Here is a 21,143-nt window from a genome sequence, read left to right as displayed (position 1 = left end):
ATGACTTCTGTTGTAGTTTGAAAAACCTACTCCTGGCTCACAGTTCAGCCATGAAGGCCAGATGTGAACAAAAAGGGGTGTGCCTGAAAGGATGCCTGTTTGGTGGGAGTATTAACTGCTCTAAGCTGAAGAGCATATTCATTAATTGGTGCAACTTTCTTCTAGTGCTGCTTTACAGATGTTCTGTGACATGAAATTTTCAAACTTCTTTCTAAATTAAAAGAATTAAATCAACCTTCCCTACTTTTTTTTTTATCTTCCATACTTCACCTTGCAATTTTGAAGACTTTAGGAGTTGGGGAGTGATAAGGACAGATGTGAAGAGTTAGTTTTAAATTATTTTGGTTTCTGCTTGGCGTTTGTTTCCTCCTGCTTTTCAAGGTAGATGTAAAAAGGCTGACAGGCTGTTGAGACGGAGCCCTTAAAATGATTGCATTAGTGTAGTAATGCAAAGTAAAAGAGGAGTTTTTAAACTTCAAAATACAATTAAAATGTTTGGGTTTTGAAGTTAATGTCTTTCTGTATGGAAGTAAACAAAATTGTTGGCCACTTGCAAATAAATGTTTCTAAACAAAAGATTTTCCTTTTCTGTATGTCACTATAAGACTTTAATTAGTAATTACTTGGGTTGAGGCACAGGTTTGTCTTGCTCTTTATTTTTAAGTGTAATTTAAATATGTAGAACATAGAACAAATTCTTACTTATACATGAACTTACTTAGAGCAGGTCTGACTTATGGCTCACCCTAAAAGAACAAGTTGGCTGGGAGTGTGGGGATGTTTCTGGAAGAATTTTTGATTATATTTTTCTGAGTATACAGATAGTTCTAGTGTAGCTTTTTGAATAATCTTAAGAGTTGTCCAGACTTCTGGCTATTGCCTCAAGTAAGCTGTTTTATATGAAATTTGTAGCTTTATGGAAGATTTTGGAAAGGAGGGTGAATGGCAGGAGAGTTGCTGTAGAGGGAAGGAATATGTGTCACAGTTGCCAGTGACTGAGAAGGCAGCAATAAACTCGGTCAGGTGCTTCCAACATGGGAGTGTGTGTGTGTGTGATGGAAAGGTTAGTGTATAATTTACAATCCACAATCCTGTGATTCCTCGCTTATTTTCTTGCTTTTTGCAATTGCCTTTATCTTGTACAATTCTCCAGCTGATAAGCATCTTGCATGCACACCCACAGTCATACACCCCCCACCTGACTTTTACTTTACATAATATCGAGACTGCTATATCCAGGACAAAGAGTTAGTGCATGTGTTGGTTGGTGTTTTATGGGACCCGAAACCTCTGGTAGAATTCTGTGTTAGTTTGAAGTGATTTACATGAAATAACCTGCTAACTGAAGTCACCTTACTTCATTCTCTGAAAGTACCTTCAGTCAACTTTCTTAGCTTCAATGGTAATTTTTTACTTGTATGTAAGTTAACTTGTAAGATTTTCTTTTTCCCAAGTATTTGAAGAATGCCCTCTGGCTAATTTCTTACTGTGTAGATCATATTTCACTTACGTAACTAATTGTTTAAAAGCTTTTGGAACTGGTTTTCTAAATGTGCATGTTGGTCTTGGAAGTTCAAAATTGGACTGAAATTGCTAGTACGGGTTTTGGTTGTCATGATACTACCTATGTCTACTAGTAAACTTACTGGTTTACACATGTTCAGGGACTGGTAGGAGTTGATACCTACTTTGAAGCAAGTTTTAGCTTGTTGATATTGCAGCCTCTTGACTAGTCAGACTGTTGCTCTGTGTTACACCTGCTGAAGACCCTGAGAATTTAGCTGGTGTAGTGATGTGTGAATTCTTCAGAAAGTTTCTCCTGCTGTTTGCACAACAGTTGAAGGAGCGTTGTATTCAGTGCTATCTAGTACTGCTAACACAGCTCATACCATTCAAATGAGATGCTTAAGTTGAAGTACTTGCTTTACAACTAACTGCATCTAATAATAATTCCTTATTAATTGATCAAAAATGTCTTCTATTTATTTTGCAGTAATCTATGCCAGCAATTATGACAATGTTAGCAGACCATGCAGCTCGTCAGCTGCTGGATTTTAACCAGAAACTGGATATCAATCTCTTGGATAACGTGGTGAACTGCTTGTACCATGGAGAAGGCGCACAGGTAACGCGAATTTAGAACCTATGCTTATTGACCATACTTAATGTTATTGCTTGAACTGGTTGAGCAAAATTAATTCACTTGAGTAAAATTAATCAGTAAAGTTAGTCAATTTACTGTGCTAGTGACTGGAGTATCGCTGGTAATTCCCATGCACTGGTTTGAAAGCAGGCACCATGTAATGAACATTGAAATGTCAGTTTGAAAAATGTTAGTTTAGTATGTGTTTATTTCTAGCACGCCTTCTGCTGTTGGAAGGTACCAGCAAGTACAGTTTGGTGAGGGCACTTCTGCTTGCAGCTCTCCTTCTCTGACTTAACTCTTCAGGAGGATCTGAGTTACCTGTTACTTATTATTGTGGACAGCGTTCTGAAGCCAGAGATTTAATATTGGCTTCACCAAAGGATTGTATTTAAGAGAAAAATCTCAGAGATGTTATTACTCTATTTGTATTTATAAAGAAGCACGTCACACATTTAAGAATTTGTCCTTTCTTGTATCTAGTTCTTTCTTCCGCAGTTACCGTATGCACAGGTTCTTCTTGTACTTGTTTGGACTCTGTGTAGATTGTGAAGTCTTACTTGAAATTGGGGGAACGTGTACATATATTGTCTTGAAAGTGAATCTTGTATGCTTTTATCTATTTCTTGAACTACTTTGGAAAACAAGATTTCAATGTTGAAAGCAAGTATTACTTACAAGGGTGTTGGCACAGTTCCTCTTTGGGGAAATTTTAATTGTTCATGCTTGACAAATTAAGAGTTTCAGTGTCGGGCATTTCCTTACTAAGATATTGTTGCACAACAATAAGTGAATTAGAATGAGACAAAGTAGCTGATGCTTTTCTATTCCTTCCAGCTGTTAGAATAAAAAAAGAATACACTTATACTTGTTTTGTGTTTCTTGCTCTAAAAAAAAATGCTTTTGTAAAGCTTCATAATGTCGATTCCTGCAGGTTCTGAAATACCTTGCTCTTTTTTAAAGTATTTTTGAGTTTCCTATAAATTCCAATAAATACCAGCTGGAATTTTTTTTTTAAAATGATCACATGGCAGAAAACTGTAGCTTTTTTCCTTAAAAGTGTGGACTTATGAGTGCCTGTTCTGCAAGTGATGTTTGTTTACTGTACTGCCTTACAGAATAAGTGATGTTTAAAGTATTGTTTGGTTTGAATGGAGTTAAAAAAGTTGTGGAGGTTTACAAGAAGAATAGAGGATTAACACTAAATACTATGATCAAATTGCTATTGTTCTATTGTGAGAAGCTGCTTCACTTAAATCAACTGGGTATAGTCTGGTATTTAGAAAATAAAGGTGGTAAGAAGCAAAAGTTCAAGAGGTGGTGCTTAACTTGCAAAAGTGAATTATGGTATAAACTTACTTTAAATGCATGTACTAATATATGACACTTACTAAAACAGCAAACCAAATTTTTGTTTTCAAAGTAAGAGATGTATTTCAGTGAGTCTGTGAGCTCTTACTTGTTCAAAGGAGTTCAAAAGTTCCTGCAGGAAAAGAATGCTTCTCTGTGGAGCCTGACAGCTCAAATCATACCTTAAAAGGGTGATGGGAATAATAGGAGTTGAGGAAGCTAAGTACTAAAATTGAGAGATTAACAATAGTTTGCCTGAAATAAATTAGAGTGATGTAAGGGTAAAAAAGGTTTAGAAATGCAACCTGAATGGCCTGTGCTGAACTTGCTTTCAGATTCACCTGTCTCCTCCCTCTGTTTAGTTCTTATCTCTGCTTGCAAAACTCTTACCTGCTCTAATCTGTATTAGGGAAGAAAAACTCTTTTCTGTCTTAGCATTATTTCTGTTCTTAAATTACTTTGGTATACTTCTCTGAAAAGAAATAAAGTCCCCAACTCCACCCCATTATAACACATGGATTAAGGAGACTTCAAATGGTTCAGTAGATGTTGACCTGGACTCACCCTAGACTTGTAATTCATTGATCTGTCAGACCTTCACATAGCCAGAAGGATTATTTGCTAACTGGTAGCAACAGCTCAGTGAGGCTTCAATCTTGATTAAACGTTATTGTTAAATTTATACTGTTTTTATGAAACTACAGGAATTTGTGCCCAGAAAATGGGTTAGTGGGCATGAGAGCAGGCTTTCCAGTGCTTGGGGGAAGGATATTGAGCCTTGGTATTTTGCTGACATTGAGATTGCACCCTCTGTCACCAGGATTAAGAACACACCCAGGTTGAACCTGGAAGTAATAAGCTATTCTTTCCCTCTTATCCTAAACTGTATCAAAAGTGCTGGGGTATTTTTTTGCCTTTTTTAAAAAAAAAGGAAAAATTTCTGATGTCAGTACTGTGAGAATGTGGTTATTAAAAGGAATATATCTGTGGTACTTCTGTATATCAAATCCACAGGGACTTACTTGCTAGTCAAAGTCAGTATCAGATGGGAGTTACTCCATTATGCTCAATTTATTGTACAAGTATTTTAGACATCCTTACTCTTCACTATTGCAGTTTTAATTTGGTAAATCCTGTACACAATTTGTCTGAGTTTTGTATTATATGCATATATATTTTGGGTCTTGATGGAGTTTCTGTCTTACTGAAAATACTTATTTTCTCCCACCAGTTGATGTTTAGCTCAAGTATGTTCTTGTAGCAGACTAGAAATCTGCCTAGTTGTCCCAAGTTCTATCATTTGGAAGTTGATCCTGAAGTGAAGCTTTAACTGCTTTGTAATTGTGTTGAATTGGCTCCACAGTGCAGGGAATGAGTGAACTAACTTCTGTTAATTGTAATGTAAAAAGTTCATCTTGGTGACAGAGTCTGGTGCTTGTAGCTGATGTAATGTGCAGCAAGATTTGTCAGTATGCTGCATTTTTTGGAAATACCAAACATTATTTGGCTTCCTTAAAAATGGTCATGGACCTCTAGGCTTTTGGAAAGGATAGCTCAAGTGCATTCAGCTATTTCAGTGTTTAATTGCTTCAGATGAGGTTTGGCAAATTACTGAAACCATAGTAGCTAGTACAATAATTGATTATGTCGGTCCCAAGGAAGAACAAACCATTAGTGTGAGCAACTTCTTTACTCCCTCCCATCACTTTTTATTACTGTTTTGTAAGCTGTTGGATACATGAGGGATTCCTCAGAAGTAGGGAGTAGAAACCTCTAATGCTCTCCTCTGCGGTTCTTCAAAATCAAATCAATAGTTCCTACATCAACAACTTTGCAGGTGGTACAGTGCTCCTTAAAGCTGGCATTTTAGTAGAACGAGAAAGCTTGGGTGTCATTGAACGATTTATCTAGATGACATTCCTAAAGGGGAGAAAACTTCATTTCCTAGTAGGTTTTCCCTGTAATGTGTGCTGTTCTCACATGGTCACTGCTGATCCAGATGAATGATTCAGTATGGAAGAGTGGAAGTTAATGACTGCCTTGCATCAGTATGTTTTTTGGAGTTCGGTGGTTAGTAAACTTTAACTGGCACACAGAAGGAGGCTTAAGGGGCTTGTTTCTCTTGATTGAGTTCTGGTTTAACTCTTGAATAAGTGATTTAAAGATATTTTACATATTAATGTCTTCCCTGAGTGTAATTTCTAAAATCTAATACTTTTTTTTTCATCAAACTTAAATTTAGCAAAGAATGGCACAGGAGGTCTTGACTCACTTAAAAGAACATCCTGATGCGTGGACAAGAGTTGATACTATTTTGGAGTTCTCTCAGAATATGAATACCAAAGTAAGCAAATTAACTTTTATTTATTTGGTTTTCTTCTTTCTTCCATTCTTAAACTTTGAGGAAGGTATCTCATTTTTAGCCATAGATTTTGATTCAAACCACACTTTTTTATTGCCTTGTTCCACAAGTTGGCCTTAGACAATAACTGTAAATAGACAAAATATTTAAATCTCCTTTTACATCAGCAAGAGTTTCTTTATTCTTTTTTATGTAATAAAAGGAAAAAAACAAAGCTAAATTGGAGATACTGGTTGGTTTTTTTGTTTTCCAAGGCACATACAAGTATAATGCCAGTTCCAAGAACTGGTGTATGCCTGTATACGTCTGGGTAATGAAAAGTGTCCTAGAGCCACGTTCTGTCCTTGGATAAGTGCTTGGCTGATTTTGATCGTAATGAGAGCCACGTGCGTGTAACTGAGGAGAGAATTTGTCCCTAGGTGTAGTGAAGACAAAACAGAAACCTTATTAGGCCACGATTTTGAGCAGTGAATGATAAGCACCCCAAACTTGTTGTAGTATGAGATTAGTCTTTACTAATGTGTAGAACACACTTGCTTTGTGCTGCTGATTTAAATCCATCCATCGTGGTAGACGCTAAAAGGGGAAGCATTCAGGTTTTTTCTACAATTTTAAATGCTTTTCCCAAGAACTCTGAAGTTTGAACTGCAAAGTTGCTCAAAATGTTTTCAGTGTCTTATTTGAGATAATAATCATCAAACTTAATTGGCACGCATGTCTTTCTGCTTGATACGCACTGTGTTCAAACAGAAAAGAATCATGTTTGGATGGTTTCTGAAATCAGGCAGTATTCATTAAATGGTTCCATTTTTTATTTTTTTTTTTCATTGGTCTCAAGTTTAGGGAAAACCGTTTAAAGAACTTCCTCAAAGTGCTAACCTTTTAAGTAACAGTGTTTGCCTGTTTGCTTGCCTGGTAAACTTTGCTTTTTATACTGACAGACATTACTAATGTTTAAGTTGATTTATCAACAGTATTTTTAAAAACTCAAATTTGTCTTGTGAAAAATGAGATGATTAGAGGAACAGAAAGAAAGCAACAGGTAAAGAATTCTTCAATTTACATAAATTGCAAATGATTTGGTGCTAAATTTATGCACTATGACATTTGGCTTTTATGCAATCATATTTTTTCTTTAATTAAGCTGTTAACACTACCTGATATTAATCATAATGTTCCATTATGTTGATTGCTTGTAATAGGAAGAAAAGGGGTGTCTTCCTGTGCAACTGACACAGCTAGGCTTTGACGGCAGGCCTCCACAAGGTCTACCCTTTTGATTCCCTTTAACTGAATTCTGTTCATCAATTGTTTTTTGTTTCTTGGGAGGTGGGAGGGAAAGGGATTCGGTGCATAAAATAAGTAATAATAAGGGTACCATAGAAATTTCTACCACAGGGATCATTTCAAGCTGCTTTTTTTACTCTCCTTTCCCCCTATTTTTTGCTGTTACCTGTCCCTCATCTTCACATAATGGGGCGGTGAATTGCTGTTAGATGATTAGAAATAAGCAAACCAAGAGCATATGAATTTTGAAAGGGTTCTATTTTATGTGCAGTTTAAATGTAGTTACCTAAAGATCAAAAAAACCCAGAAGCCTTCTTGCAGAATGTTCAGGCAGGCTGACGATGCCCTCAAACATGGGATGGCAAGAAGGGTGTGTAGGTGAAGATAGAATGCAGTGATTTTATTACTGCTGCTGTTTGATTTCGTGTTTGCTTGTTAGGAAACATGAGTGTTAATAGTACTGAGAAAGAGATGAACAAGACACTACCAGAGGGCAGAGCTGAAGTTGCCTAAGTACAAAACAATGGGTGGAAGTGTACCACATGAACCTCTTCACAGTTTGAGGCCTATGAATCTGAACTAGGTATTTGAGCAAATAACGAAGGATAGATGTGGCAGATGGCTAGAGGTTTCTGTCCTTTTCTTTGACTGTGAAGGATACACTAAGTAGGGGTAAAATACTGTAAAGATGAGCTGTCCTTACTTTCTCTCTGGATTTTCAATTAAGGTTTTGTTTAGTCATGTGGTGCTTTTGTAAAGTGACACTAGACTTGCCCTTCTGGTCTTAAAAGTTAAACGAGTTGACTTAGGAAAAAAGTTTGGAAGCAAAACTAACGTTTTTGGTTAGCTGTTTCGTGAAAGAGCTATTAATATGTCTGTAGAATCTGGAAATACAGCTGGAGTTTAGATCCGCTTCAGCAGAGTTAGCAGTGTCTGCTATCAGTGTTGCTACTTTCAACATTATTAGAAGCTTTTGTGAGTATGTTTTTTATTCTGAGCCTGGATTAGTGACAGGTGATGTCTGTAAATTCATAGCAGTGGCTAAAACCGCTTCCTGTGAAGCTTTTTGCTTAAGAATATTTTTGCATATCTTCCTATGTGAATATTTGCTTGATTTCATTTAGTTTTTTAAGAAATTTACGGATTAAAATCTAGTTGATAGACTTCTGCTGCTGACCATGAAGAAGAAAATCCCCTGCTAACTTTCTGTTGGCATAGTTTTTCTAGGTCCCCAAGATTTTGGAAGGTGACAGGAAATTATGCAAATGCAGTATATACATGTGAAGCTCGTGGGAACTTGTGTCACATAAAGAAGCAGAGGGATATAGGTTATGTTAAGATGAGAGCAGCAAAAATGGCATTTGAACACAATGTAGTTTGGGACAGTCTACATTTGTGTTTTTTAATTAAGCTGAAGTTTCTATGATCCCTTTGGTTGAAATGCTAATGATCCTACTTTGTATAACAACTAACCATTTTAAAGAGGAACTCTTATTCTCAGCCAAACTTTTAACTGTGAAAACTCGAGTTTACCTTTCAGGCATTGATGTGATTTTTTTTTTTTTTTTTCTTCCTCATTCACTGCAGATAAAGTAAATGCAAAACTCCTTGTCCCCTTTTCTCTCCTGTCTATTCATGCTAATGGGGTTTTATATATTAAAGTTCTTCGATCATATCATCACAAACTTCTTTCCCTGTTACTGTGAGTTGGCAGTAGGGACAAATGGGCAGAGGGACTGGCCTTACCGATTACTTTGCAAACGTAACCGTTTCGGGTAAGAACATAGGAAGGAATTCCTGAAAGGTAAAAGGATTTCCAAGAGCTTATTCACATTTTTATTATCCTTTGACTGAGCACAAAAGTTCATCTTTAAATAGTAGAAATAGCTGCCATATTGGGGTGGGCATTGAAATTAAATAAACCTGTGGGTTGTCTTGCTGTTCCTAAAGTAACACACCAGTGAAGTTTGGGAAATTCTTTAGAAAGTACCAGTGTCAGGACTTGTGATGCTAAGACAAGATATCTTTTTTTTTTTCAGCTCTTAAAGGAACGATAGGAAGCTTGAGACCATCCAAGCTGCTAAATATTTTAGGAGCCTGGTTGTGTTAATCCTTGAACATGTCAGCAGTCATTTATGATGCAAATTCATATCTGGCTGCTACTTTCTCTTTTCCAGATAGTCAAAATTGTCTGCCAGAGGGCTTTTCATTATTTTTGTTTTTCCCCCTCCTGGTGTGAGCATGATCAAACAGCAGGACTTAGTATAGCAAAAAGTTAAAACAAGAAAAAAATAAATGCATGAAACCTCATTAAATGGGTGAATAGACATGTATTTAATAAAATTGTTAGTTTAATAATCTTGAAGTCTTAGATGTTAAGTGTGAGTGTCTGACTGAATGAGAGTCCTGAAAGTTAATTAGACCTACAGTAATGTGCTCACATTTTCTTCGTCTCCAATTTCAGTATTATGGACTGCAAATCTTGGAAAATGTGATAAAAACAAGATGGAAGATTCTTCCAAGGAACCAATGTGAAGGTAGGGAGGGATTTTTGTCTTTTCCTCTTAACTTTGTGTATTAACTGAGATTTAGACTGTCAGTCCCTACATAAGTAATTTTCAGCTTCAGATACAATTAGGCTAGTGACTTCTTGTCATGTTGTAAGACCATCTGTGATCTTTCTGGATGATGAATCCATGTCTTTCCCTTTTGTGGAAAAGGTCTCAGTTGGGGTAGTGAGCACCTGAAGTTCTGTAAATATCGTGGGAAGGTAAAAGGTCCGACCGGTAGTTCTGAAACATCACTTAAGTGTTGTTCTGACTTATAGGTCAAATTTACCTGAAGAGGTCTAACCTTAGGCAGCTTCTGAGGTTAACTCCAGCCTCTGAGTTAGAGGTTTTGATCCTCTGTATTTGACACAAGAGACTCTCTTCAGCCTGTCTGGGCTGTACGTGCGGCCCCACCACTGTCATTTTTTCTGATAGACTCTTATCCATCTGGTAGCATGTGTAAATGTATGTAACTTCAAAATTGTAAGCAGTCATAATTACTTTAATAGAAACACTAAGTAAATGCATAGTCTTTATTAAAGTAATTCATTCTTTTAGGCAGTGGAGTGCTATAAAGTCTGCTTTAATTTGTGTAAGTGTACATGTAGCTAGATTGCTGTAATTGGAGGTGCAGTGTAGGGCAAACTCCCCCAGCCTTCTGTCATTGCAAGAAAACTGGAAATCTTAAACGCTGTGGGTTTTTTTTGCCTTTTTTTCCCCTCCCTCCCTTACATCTTGCAAAGTGTGTTGAATTTTAGACATTAGCTACAGTAAAAGGGACAGGTCTGTGCTTACTCACATAGCTTTCTCTCAAGTCATGGTAACACTACAGCTACTTTAAATTCTTGACATTGAATGTTGACACCATTCTATACTTGCTGTTTAAAACTTGGAAGTTATTCCAGGTTTATGTGTTCTGCTGTGGCCTTTTGCTAACAATGCTAAGATTTGCTTTGAATTTTTGCTGCCAGGGCTTGTGTTCTGAAACGATATTGATTAAAATGTAATTGTAAATGTTGGTGAAGACAAATGTATAGGGGGAGACTTCCACATTTCTGTGATTTATTTATTGTTCTCACCTGTCCTCCGTCTCTTCCAACATAGGTTGACAAAGTTTAGCTCTTTGGAATTTGAAGTAAGGTTTCACATTCATTCTGTTGTTGGAAACGAACTTGCAGGTTTTTAAGGAACAGCTTCAAGTAAGGCTCAGGCACAGCTATGTCCTTTTGAGAAACTAAGGGAGCACCCTGAAGTAAAGTCTCCTGTGTGCTTTTGAGTAATCTCAACTTAATTGTATCTTGTTACATTCCTGACTGTGAGCACTTAGTTGCAGCATTTGGAAGTTGTTCTGAAGTTTTTGGCTGTGGGAGTAGAGCAGGAAGAAAGTAAGGGAGTCAGTAGTTTTAAGCAGTTACTCAGCTTACTCAGACTGTGCATTGGTGAAGGGAGGTGTAGTAGAACAGGAAATGTCACAGAGGTAGACTTTTTTGATAGTTTGGAATTGAACAAGAGCCAAATACAGAATATAATTCGGCATCTTAAAAAGACATGTCTTAACACATGAGAAACAGTGGTGGAAGAGTGAGGTTCCTGGCTGTATGTTGAGGTCATGTTATCTCATCTATTCTTGAAATGCTGAGATAACACTGGATACTTGGCTTAGATGAATGGTGGAACAGATATATTTATGTTGTAGATTTTTCTCACTTCACTGTTTGTAGGCATGGTAGTACTGTTTGACTGGTTCTTATCTGAGAAGATGCAATAACTATAGCTTGATACATTATAATGCAAAATGAGGTTACTGCCCGCAGTTGTGCAATCAAATTTAAGTATTATATTCTTATTTTTCCTGATGCTTTCTGAATACTTTAGAGGGGTAAAAAATGATTCATCCTAATAAATGTGTGTCTTTAGTTGAACATTTTCAAATATTTTCCCTTTCACAGAGGCAAAGCAAAATTGTGAAACTGAATTTTATCATCATATTTTAGAGGAATTGAGTTTCACTGTAACTTGTCTTATTTCTCCTGTATATCAGTAGAAGAGGAACTAAATACATTTTGTGTACCATGGGATTTGATCTATCTTGGCCTTAATGGTATAGGAGGGAGAATCAATGTTTTATCTTTAATCCAGTTGCATGTGCTCTGGTGGTTATTTTCTTATTTTTTGGCTGATGGTACTGGCTAGTACAAAAAACTGCTCCAGAGTTCATTCAGAAGATGGTTTGATTACTTAGGAGATAAGAAGGCTAATTAAATTGAGGATTCCTTGATTCCAACTCCAGTGATTCCTTGAGTTGACCGGATTTTCGTGTTTGAAGAGTAACTAGTAAAATAGGGGTACAGGAAACTGAAACTCGGTGTAACAAAATAATGCTTAGTGACAAAGCAGTTCATATAGAGTATATATAAATCAGCTAATTTTACCTTATGTCTTTGTAAAACTTAACATGTCTGTTTTGATTTGTGTAGCGAATACAGAAAACAGATCATACTTTGGTTGAGATAAAACTAAATCCATTTACTAGAAAATAACTGTTTTCCCTTTGTGCTTTGGAGTTGAAGAGCAGACCTGAACTGAACTGTCAATGAAATAAAAAGGTTTTGACACAACCTTCCTGAAAATTCGTGGAGAAATAGAACAATGTCTTTAATTACAGAGCCTGAAATGCGGTGTTTTTGCAATTTTTTTTTTAAATATTATTTTATGATATTTTTTCCCCAGCTATACCTTACGTTGTACATTGGAATGACTTGTTGAGTCTTGAGTTTAGCCAGCGTTTTGCTATTGCTTCTGTCTGAATGCCGTGAGGTTTTAGCTTCCAGCCTGGAATTCCAGATGCAAGTAGGAAAATGTTTTCTCTAGATGTGTCCTTTGGACTTGAAACACCATTCTTAGTTTGCTTCTATTTTAAAATAGCTTTTAGTCTTGAGCTCTTCTGGCCCTTGTACCTTTTAACTTGTAAAAGTTTTCCTCAGGTGTCATTGATGTTGAAGATTGTAAGCACTTTTGGAGAGTTCACCTGCATCTTCCCATAGTTTTAAATCAGGAATTGGGCAAAACAATCAATTTACATTTCTAGAATACTTGGGCGATTACTTTGTTTTTTCTTATTCCTGATCTGTTTTTTGTTTGGTTTTGGAGTCAGAACCAAGTGATTGTGTAGACAAAAGTGAAATTTATTGGGCACAGAACTGGTAAAATTCAGTTAAATGCCTGGCCTTGCGTGTTCAGCCTTGAGATGTATTTAGTCATAGACCGCAGCAGTGGGTTAATCTTGCTCTTTATAATTTATTTAGTTTTTAAGGGAATGCTTTGGATTGCTCTTACTTGTATACAAGTGATGAAATGTGTGTTTTATTCAAACCTTACTAAGGTTTTTTTTAAGGTTTTTTAGTAAAAAGCAGGTGACATATTCCAGAACAACCCATGCAGTGGTGAATTTGGCTTATTTCCTGGAGTATTGTACTGTCGTTCGTAAGTAAAAATTCTCAGTTTGAGGTGATACTAAATTGCTTTAAACTCTGATATTCTATAGAGTAGATTGATTAAAGGATGTCATTTGATTAAAATGCTATGGTGACGATAGGATTTTCTTACAGTGTGAAAACCTGCCTAGAAATAAAGGTCTCTTGGTATTCCGATTCAGTGATACATTGCATTAATCCTGCAGTGTGAAATGAAATTCTGTTCCTGTGAACAGAGCAAGCTTGTCTGGAGTGTTTTGAGTTGGAATGGATAAGCACTTCTTCATTATGAAACCTGAATTGCTTGTACAACTTTTCCCATCTTGAAATGGGAGGAAAAAAACCCCCCAAAATTGAAGTGTTCAGAGAGAGATGCAGTTTAGTGACTCATAGGAAGGTCCTGCAGTTAAATATGAAGCTTTTGATCTAGTGGAAGCTACTGTAGAAGAGATTTTTCTGTCCATTGATTAGATATTTTAATGGAAATTTCTGGCCTGCTTCATGAAGGGATGTTTTTTGATTCTGTGTAATGAAGGGGGAATGAGCTGTGCGGCATTTCTGTGGGGGGGGGAAGGCAAACTATGCCCATTTTAAGGTTTTCCATTATACTCTTCCTGTTGAAAAGCAAATAGATAATGAATCAATGAGGTTCACCACTGATGGGGAAAGATGATTTGTGGGGCAATATGGGAAAGCATTGTTTCTGAAGACTAAAATAAGATGGTATTTTGACCACGTTTTGGGACTACTGAAACAGTTGAGTGTGTGCTTGCATACAGACATCTCTGGAGGGGGCAACTCAGCTTCAGGACTTGGAATTCCAATTTTGGTTGCAAAATAATGTTTACTTGCTGTGTTTCCTTGTCCCCCTGCTTCCTTTATAGTTATTTTTCTTTAATAGAAGCAGAGAATTTGTTAATTTTAGTAAACTAGTGTAAGTTCACATCTAGCACCAGCTAGAAGAATTTTCAGTACTCATTAAATGTTCTCCGTATCTACCTGAAAGCATGTGCTTGTATGTCTTAATGCAAGAAGTGGTTTTGTCTAAAGGTGAGTACTCACTGGCAATGTGAGTTTTTGGTAACATGTTTTTATTTCCTCACCATAGGAATTCCTCTGAGCTCAGGTTACACAGCCTAGATGAGATGTAATTGCTTCTAAAAAGCACATCTCAAGTCCTGACTGCAGAATTTACAAATGTTGGATAATGTGATGCTCCTTACCGTCTCAATCCAGCTCTGATCATTGCATAACTTGGGTCACCTGTGAAAATACTTTCCCTCCACAAAGTGTTTTAGTTTTACTCTATGTTTGCCTCTCTGTAGAGGAGCAGTTTTCACTTCAGGGCTTACAAAATCCAGTGTTCATCCAGAAACTTTCTAAAACGCCTTGAACTAATGTCTTTGCTCTGTCCTTCTTTTATTGTACTTAGTATAAAAGTACATCTTGTACTTGACTTATTAGAAAATGCTAACAGTGCCGCTAGTCCAGGCCTTCTGACTGTGGTGTCCAGCCTTGCTCGTAATTAGAAGATATTTTGATGTTGCAGCTAAATTGACCTTACTTAATTGTTGTGGATAAAGATGTTCCTCGCCTGTATACTTTTTGATGTCTTTGTGCCACAACTAGTGCTTCTCTGCACTTTTAGTGAGTTGCTTCAGGGAGCTAAGCTGGCAGAAGAGTTTCAAAACAGGTTTAAAACTATGGAACCTTTTTTCCTACTGGTTCAACATCTGATCAAGTTGGTGAGTAGGTGCTAGGACGACCAGTGCTGTCTCAGTGAGAGTTTTGGAATGGAAAACAGGATCCTTTTGGTCACAGTTTCCCGTGACGTCATTGTCGTCGTTATTTCAGATGGTCCTCAAAGAATGTTAAGTGCGTCCTGGGTATTATGGTGTGGATTGGTTTGTTTATTTATGGAAAGGTTTGTTTTCTTGCTGTTTGGCTCAGTGAAGGATCTGAACTTGACAGTGGTGTTGCCCTCTTCAGGACTTGTTCAGCTGCTTCTGTGATTGAAGGAGACATAAACAGTGGTTGTGTAGCTTGTACGTGTCCTGTGCCTGCATCCTTAAAATAACATTTGCCTTTAAGGTCTCAAAACACAGCCTCTCAAATCCAATGGACTAGTACTCCTCAACAATTCCTTGGATGAATTCTGCCAAAAAATGTTAACTAGCCTGTGTGTTGGTTTTTGTCAGAGTATAAAGCTGAAATATATTTGCTGAGAGTTCTCTCTCCTATGGAATGAGAAATAAATGAGCTATTAAATGTGGAGCAGAAATGACAACACTTCTTGAAAAAAAAAAAAGTGCAAAATGCCATTGAAGCCAAAAAAAGCATTAGAGAGTTGGATAGCTGCTGCTTTTAAGGGATTAACAGTATGACTTTATTCACTAGGAAGACCTTAGAAGCCTGTAGCCTGACATGTGAGAACTAGCGAAGTTTTTAGGTTGTCTTTTGAGCTATGGTCACCTTTTTTTGTGTTGTGGGTTTTTTTTGTTTGTTTTCTCCTTAATGGAGAAGCTTTGGACAGAACAACTGTTGTCATCTGTTGATCTAAAGGCAAGATTGATGGCAGCATAGCATTCAAGTTGTAACTAAACAGCATAATATTATTTTGATGCAGCAAGATGGAAAATGCATAGTTTTGGAGTCAGAAGTCTGAGAACAATACTTAATTTCTAAATCCTTTTTGAAGTTCGGAGTTGCAACAGTAGATTTCCCTTAGTGGTTTGGCAGACAGTTACAATAGTTTACTTCCTGGCACTGCAAACCTATTTTCATACTATTTTAGAGGCTTTCATATCTCATTTGTGAATTACTGCAATGCTTCAGCAAAGTGTTGGGGTTTTTAGCTTTAAAATACTAGGAGACCTATGATGTCAAATCAATGCTGGTACTTGGTACTAGTTCTTACCCAGTGACTGACAGTGGTCTTTATTTTATAAATGACAATTCTTCTGGGGTGGTGTGAGTTGATCCTGGTTGATAATGATGAATAATTTCATTTGTAATTGGAACTACCTGTAGAACAACTCCTGTCTAGTGTGTACCTAATGGCTCAAAGCCTAGACCCATTTTTTCTAGATTTCATGAGAAAGCAATTACCAAACAAATCCTGTTCCTTAAGCTAGAAACGGGGGAAAAAAAAAGTCTAATTATGGTAAAGTCTTAGAAATACTTTAAAATTTTGAACATATATGACACTCTTCCTGGTGAAGTGACAGACAGTTTTTTCTAAAATCTTCAGTGTACACTTTAAGTCTGCATGAGTCAGTTGACTTGTGTCTCATTGAAGAAATGATTGAAACCAGATTGTGGGTTCATAAATTTGAATAGCAAAACATACCTATTTTAAAACTTATCTATGGCAAGAAAATATTTGCTCAGTTTGAAGTACTTAATCCCTGATGTGGTCAGATCGATCATTGTGTCAAAGCTGTGTTGAAGTAATACTATTGGTAATCTTCATCTAGTTCATGACTCCAGATCCTCTGTGTGTGCTTTTTCTTGGAGTCATATCTTGTTGTACAGAATGGTTTTAGGTATGTATGTTGTAATGAAAGGTCACTTGGACAGCTGTGGTTTCCGTGTCTTTATTAATTATGTTAATCGTGAGGAGGGAGCTGAGGATAAGATGTCAAAAGGAAACTTTAGGCTGTATGGCTTGCTATAGTGTTGACTTGTTTTTTACTCTTATCATGAAGCTAAAAACTAAAGTAAAAGTATTTGTACAAGGAGCACAACAAAATGAGTGATTTAAATACTCTGTCCCCTCAGTTGACAAATTGTTAATTTTAGCAAAAAAGCCCCAACAGAACACAAAAGCGATAAATCAGAATTTAGTAAGAATTTTGTAATCTATAGCATCCATGTGTGCCATCAAAGCACAGTAGTCCAAATCCAAGTGCACTGTACTATTTTACAGAATCAAGTTTTGTTCAGGCAGGGAAAACCTTGCTGAGCTTGGGCACCCATGTTTCTTTGCTCAGCAGAGGAATTCTTTTGTTTAAAATGGATCACTCGAGTAAATGGGAGCATCTTGGAACAGTGAAGGTGACGTATCACAGCTTTCCATGTGATTCTGGCTATCTTGACATTAAAACTGGAGTCATGCTTAGAAAGCTCTGTTTATCCTTGAAGTGCACTTTTATTAATAAGCATTAGTCAAAGAAGGTGGAGGAAACTCTTGTTTATATTGTGTCTTGCCACGGTAAGCATTTGGCTGAGGCAGTACAAATATATGTGCCAACTTTAGGGTTGTTGAGTATGATCAGCAAATGCATAATGGGCAGAAATAGATCTCATGGAGCGAGGTCTGTGGCAACATTTGTAAGTACTTGCTGCAGAGCATGTCAGGGTTTGGACAGTGCTGGGTGCTACATTTCCATTTTCAGCCTAAAAGCATTGCGCTGTGCTGCCAGTACAATGTTTCCTAAAAGCACTTGCAGACTTTAGGAAACCAATAGATTGATCTGGTACAAATTACTCAAGTGCACTCTAATCCTTAGTCCTTTTGTTTATTGAAATAGCGTAAGTGTAAAAAGCCATCTTGTATATCTGAAATACCCTCTTGTGAAACTGATAAAAAGGTGGATTTGTTTTCCTTTCCTGTAGAACACAAGTGCTTACTGACATGCATATATGTTCCTTGGGGGTTTGATTTTTCAAAATGTCAAGAATCTAAACTCAGAAATTCTTATTTATAATATTTATAATAGTCATATTTATAATAATATTCACACTACTTATTTATTTATTTATTTATTTATTTATACATCTGGCATAGTTGAAAGTAAATCCCTAACTCCTCTTCTCCAGGTATTAAAAAGTATGTTGTCGGCCTAATTATCAAGACCTCATCTGATCCAACATGTGTAGAAGTAAGTGAATTCTTTTCAGGGGACAAAGAGGGAGGAGAATATTATGCATAAACTGACTCCTTTTCTCTTCTCCAGAAAGAGAAAGTATATATTGGGAAACTGAATATGATTCTTGTTCAGGTAAGCTACAGTTCCTAAAGTCTTAAAAGTTGTTGTAAAGTCTTTGACTTTGCACATGTACGTAACATGTGGATGCTTTGCTTTTCAGATACTGAAACAGGAATGGCCAAAGCACTGGCCGACTTTTATAAGTGATATTGTGGGTGCAAGCAGAACTAGTGAAAGCCTCTGCCAGAACAATATGGTGATCCTTAAACTGTTGAGCGAAGAAGTGTTTGATTTTTCCAGTGGGCAGATTACTCAAGTAAAAGCTAAGCATTTGAAAGACAGGCAAGTATATACATATTTAAGTCTTAATAAAAAAGATAAACTTTGCTTGCTCCTAAATAGTTGCTCTCACTTTGAGATTTTGAGTGAACACTTGCAGCTGTCTAATTTGTTTTCTGAGTCTGAGTGGATTACTACTTTTTCTTTAAAGCAGTGCATGTATTATTACTGTGAAAACAGGTAAAAGCTTGTGAATGCCACCATGGGCATAGGTCTTCGGAACATGTTCTGTGAGCATAGATGGTTTGATTAAAGTAGATGGGATTGTTTATGGAACGTGGAAATGCTTAATTTTGTATCTTTTTCTTCTTTAGCATGTGCAATGAATTTTCTCAGATATTTCAACTGTGTCAATTTGTGATGGTAAGTCTTATCTCTTAAATGATGTTTTTAAAAATTCCCCCCATCCTGCCTAACAATGTCATAAACACTAATGGTCGTTTACAGGAAAACTCCCAGAATGCTCCCTTAGTTCATGCAACTTTGGAGACTTTGCTACGATTTCTGAACTGGATTCCTCTGGGATATATATTTGAGACCAAGTTAATCAGCACACTAATATACAAGGTATTTAGACTAAAATTGATGGCTCTTAAATTGAAATACAAGTTGCAAAAAAGCTTAGTATGCAATGCTATTGCAATACTATTTTTTTTTCTTTCAATAGTTCTTAAATGTTCCCATGTTTCGAAACGTCTCTTTGAAGTGCCTCACAGAGATTGCAGGTGTCAGTGTAAGCCAGTATGAAGAACAGTTTGTAACACTTTTTACACTGACCATGATGCAGTTAAAACAGGTAATTTTTTTTTTTAACAAAAATCTGTCTCTTTTGACACTTCTGTTCTGCAAAATCAATTTCTGTAGAAGCTGGTTCTGTTGACAGGTTTATGTTCATTATGGAGCTCTTGACAGCACAAATACTGTTCAGTGATACTTACGGCTTGATCAGAAGATGCTAAGTGTGTTTTCTGGACTCCAGGCCACAGCTGCTTCTCTGCTGCATTGATTTGATTAATTTAATAGTTATTTTAGGCTGTCTGGTGGGGAAAGTTGAGAGATGCAATAAAACGTGTACTGCATGACTCGTAAGACCTAAACTGACCTAACTTCTGCAATTTGCCATTTAATTTTTGAAACGGATAAAAATTTTTAGATGTTTAAAGCATAAAACTGCTTTAAATTTATGTAATTTGATGATTGCTCTCTAAGCGGTTTATTCAGGAACACAGGTTTGTAGTTTTCCTCATGGCTTTTGTGTCTTAGATGTACGGCTGAAGTGGTGTTTTTACAGCTTGTTCCCCTGCAATGGTGGTCCATCTTGGAGGTTCTTTAGAACAGGCGTGATTCCTTTAATGCCTTTTTTTTCTCCTCCAGCTTCAAGTGGAGCTGTAGGATTTTTATGCAGTTAGTTAAATGTAAAGGCAGATTTTTGCACACACTGAAGTTATTTTGTGTAGCAGAACATTACTTCCTCAGTTACTGCAGGTGATGCTCTTGATGACAAATGCCAATACATCTGGCCTAAGCTTTTCCTGAAAGCATCAGTTGAATATGAAGTTGAATATTTGGCATGTTTTGCAACCTGCAGGTCTTTAGCTCAACTGTTGCATTTATTGCAAATATTTGGCATTGTCTCTGAGCTTTGTAAAAGGAAGTTGGAGAACCATGCAGCAGCAAAAGTGTTAAACTATGTTCTTTCTGTTCTATAGCTTAATAGTATGACATTGAACAATGTAGTTCACTACTCGATGACAGTGTTGATAAGTTTTAATTGTATATAATGATTTTTAGTGTATATAATGCTAGAATTTAAAAGCTAGCACACCTCTTAAGAGGTGCTGGGGACATCTGTAAGTCAAGAGTCTTCCTTCCTATTTTCTGAGTGTTAAGGAGGTGGTCTTTCATGTTGTTTCTAACATTACGATGCTGCAATGTATTGAAACTTAGGTTATTAGGGATGGATAACAAACACATTTTGAACTTCTTTGCCTGATGCCAGTTAGAAATGTCAATGAGAGAGTAGGTACTTTTCTTGTTTAGCTTCTGTTACAAGGGGTTGGAAAAAGGTTCAGTTCTTCAGAACCTTCGTATCTCTTTGCATTTTCCCCTTACCGTCTGTCTTGGGGTCAAGCATGAAATGAAGGAGCTGTAAGACTTCTGTAAGAAAGCTTGGTAAAGAAGGGATGCTGTGAAAAGCAAGGAGCTTTTTTCTTCTTTTTTTTCCTGTTCTTTTATTGTTTTTGAAAGAGCAAGATGTATTTTAGTAGGCAGTAGTTCTGTGTGTAAGGGGAAATTCTTGATTATATCTGTATTCTTTTTATTAGATGCTTCCTTTAAATACCAATATCCGACTTGCATACTCAAATGGAAAAGATGATGAACAGAATTTCATTCAGAATCTCAGTTTGTTTCTCTGCACGTTCCTCAAGGAGCATGGTCAACTTATAGAGAAAAGATTAAATCTGAGGGAAACGTTAATGGAAGTAAGTTCTTCAATTTATCTGTTTTAAAAATATAGCAAGCATGTTCTCGTACTTAGAGGATGTGATAAAAATAAGATTTTGTGATTATTGTACTTGGTGTCCTTTGCATAATTATAAGTCACATGAATATAAAATAACTTGGAAAACTTCTGTTTCCTAGTATGCTTCAAAAGTACTCTAGTACAGGATGACTGAAAATAGTATTTTTGAAGACCACAGGTTGGTC

General features: G+C 36.6%; 1 protein-coding gene across 1 annotated transcript in view; it reads left to right on the top strand.

Annotated features, from left to right (window-relative positions):
* The first annotated feature begins 1,997 nt into the window (after positions 1 to 1,997).
* The window catches only part of XPO1 (exportin 1), a 33,552-nt gene continuing 14,406 nt past the window's right edge, over positions 1,998 to 21,143 (top strand). Inside the window, exons 1-10 of the mRNA XM_009873017.1 lie at positions 1,998 to 2,125; positions 5,736 to 5,837; positions 9,607 to 9,679; positions 17,986 to 18,047; positions 18,123 to 18,167; positions 18,256 to 18,437; positions 18,749 to 18,797; positions 18,882 to 19,001; positions 19,102 to 19,230; positions 20,759 to 20,917. Coding sequence (XP_009871319.1) covers positions 2,000 to 2,125; positions 5,736 to 5,837; positions 9,607 to 9,679; positions 17,986 to 18,047; positions 18,123 to 18,167; positions 18,256 to 18,437; positions 18,749 to 18,797; positions 18,882 to 19,001; positions 19,102 to 19,230; positions 20,759 to 20,917 — 1,047 coding nt within the window. The 5' untranslated portion in view covers positions 1,998 to 1,999. The remainder of the gene's footprint in view (positions 2,126 to 5,735; positions 5,838 to 9,606; positions 9,680 to 17,985; positions 18,048 to 18,122; positions 18,168 to 18,255; positions 18,438 to 18,748; positions 18,798 to 18,881; positions 19,002 to 19,101; positions 19,231 to 20,758; positions 20,918 to 21,143) is intronic.

The sequence above is a fragment of the Apaloderma vittatum genome, unplaced genomic scaffold (genome assembly GCF_000703405.1).
Source record: "Apaloderma vittatum isolate BGI_N311 unplaced genomic scaffold, ASM70340v1 scaffold12667, whole genome shotgun sequence".
Taxonomy (NCBI): domain Eukaryota; kingdom Metazoa; phylum Chordata; class Aves; order Trogoniformes; family Trogonidae; genus Apaloderma; species Apaloderma vittatum.
Note: the sequence above shows the minus strand (reverse complement) of the source record. Positions and strands in the feature narration are given on the sequence as shown.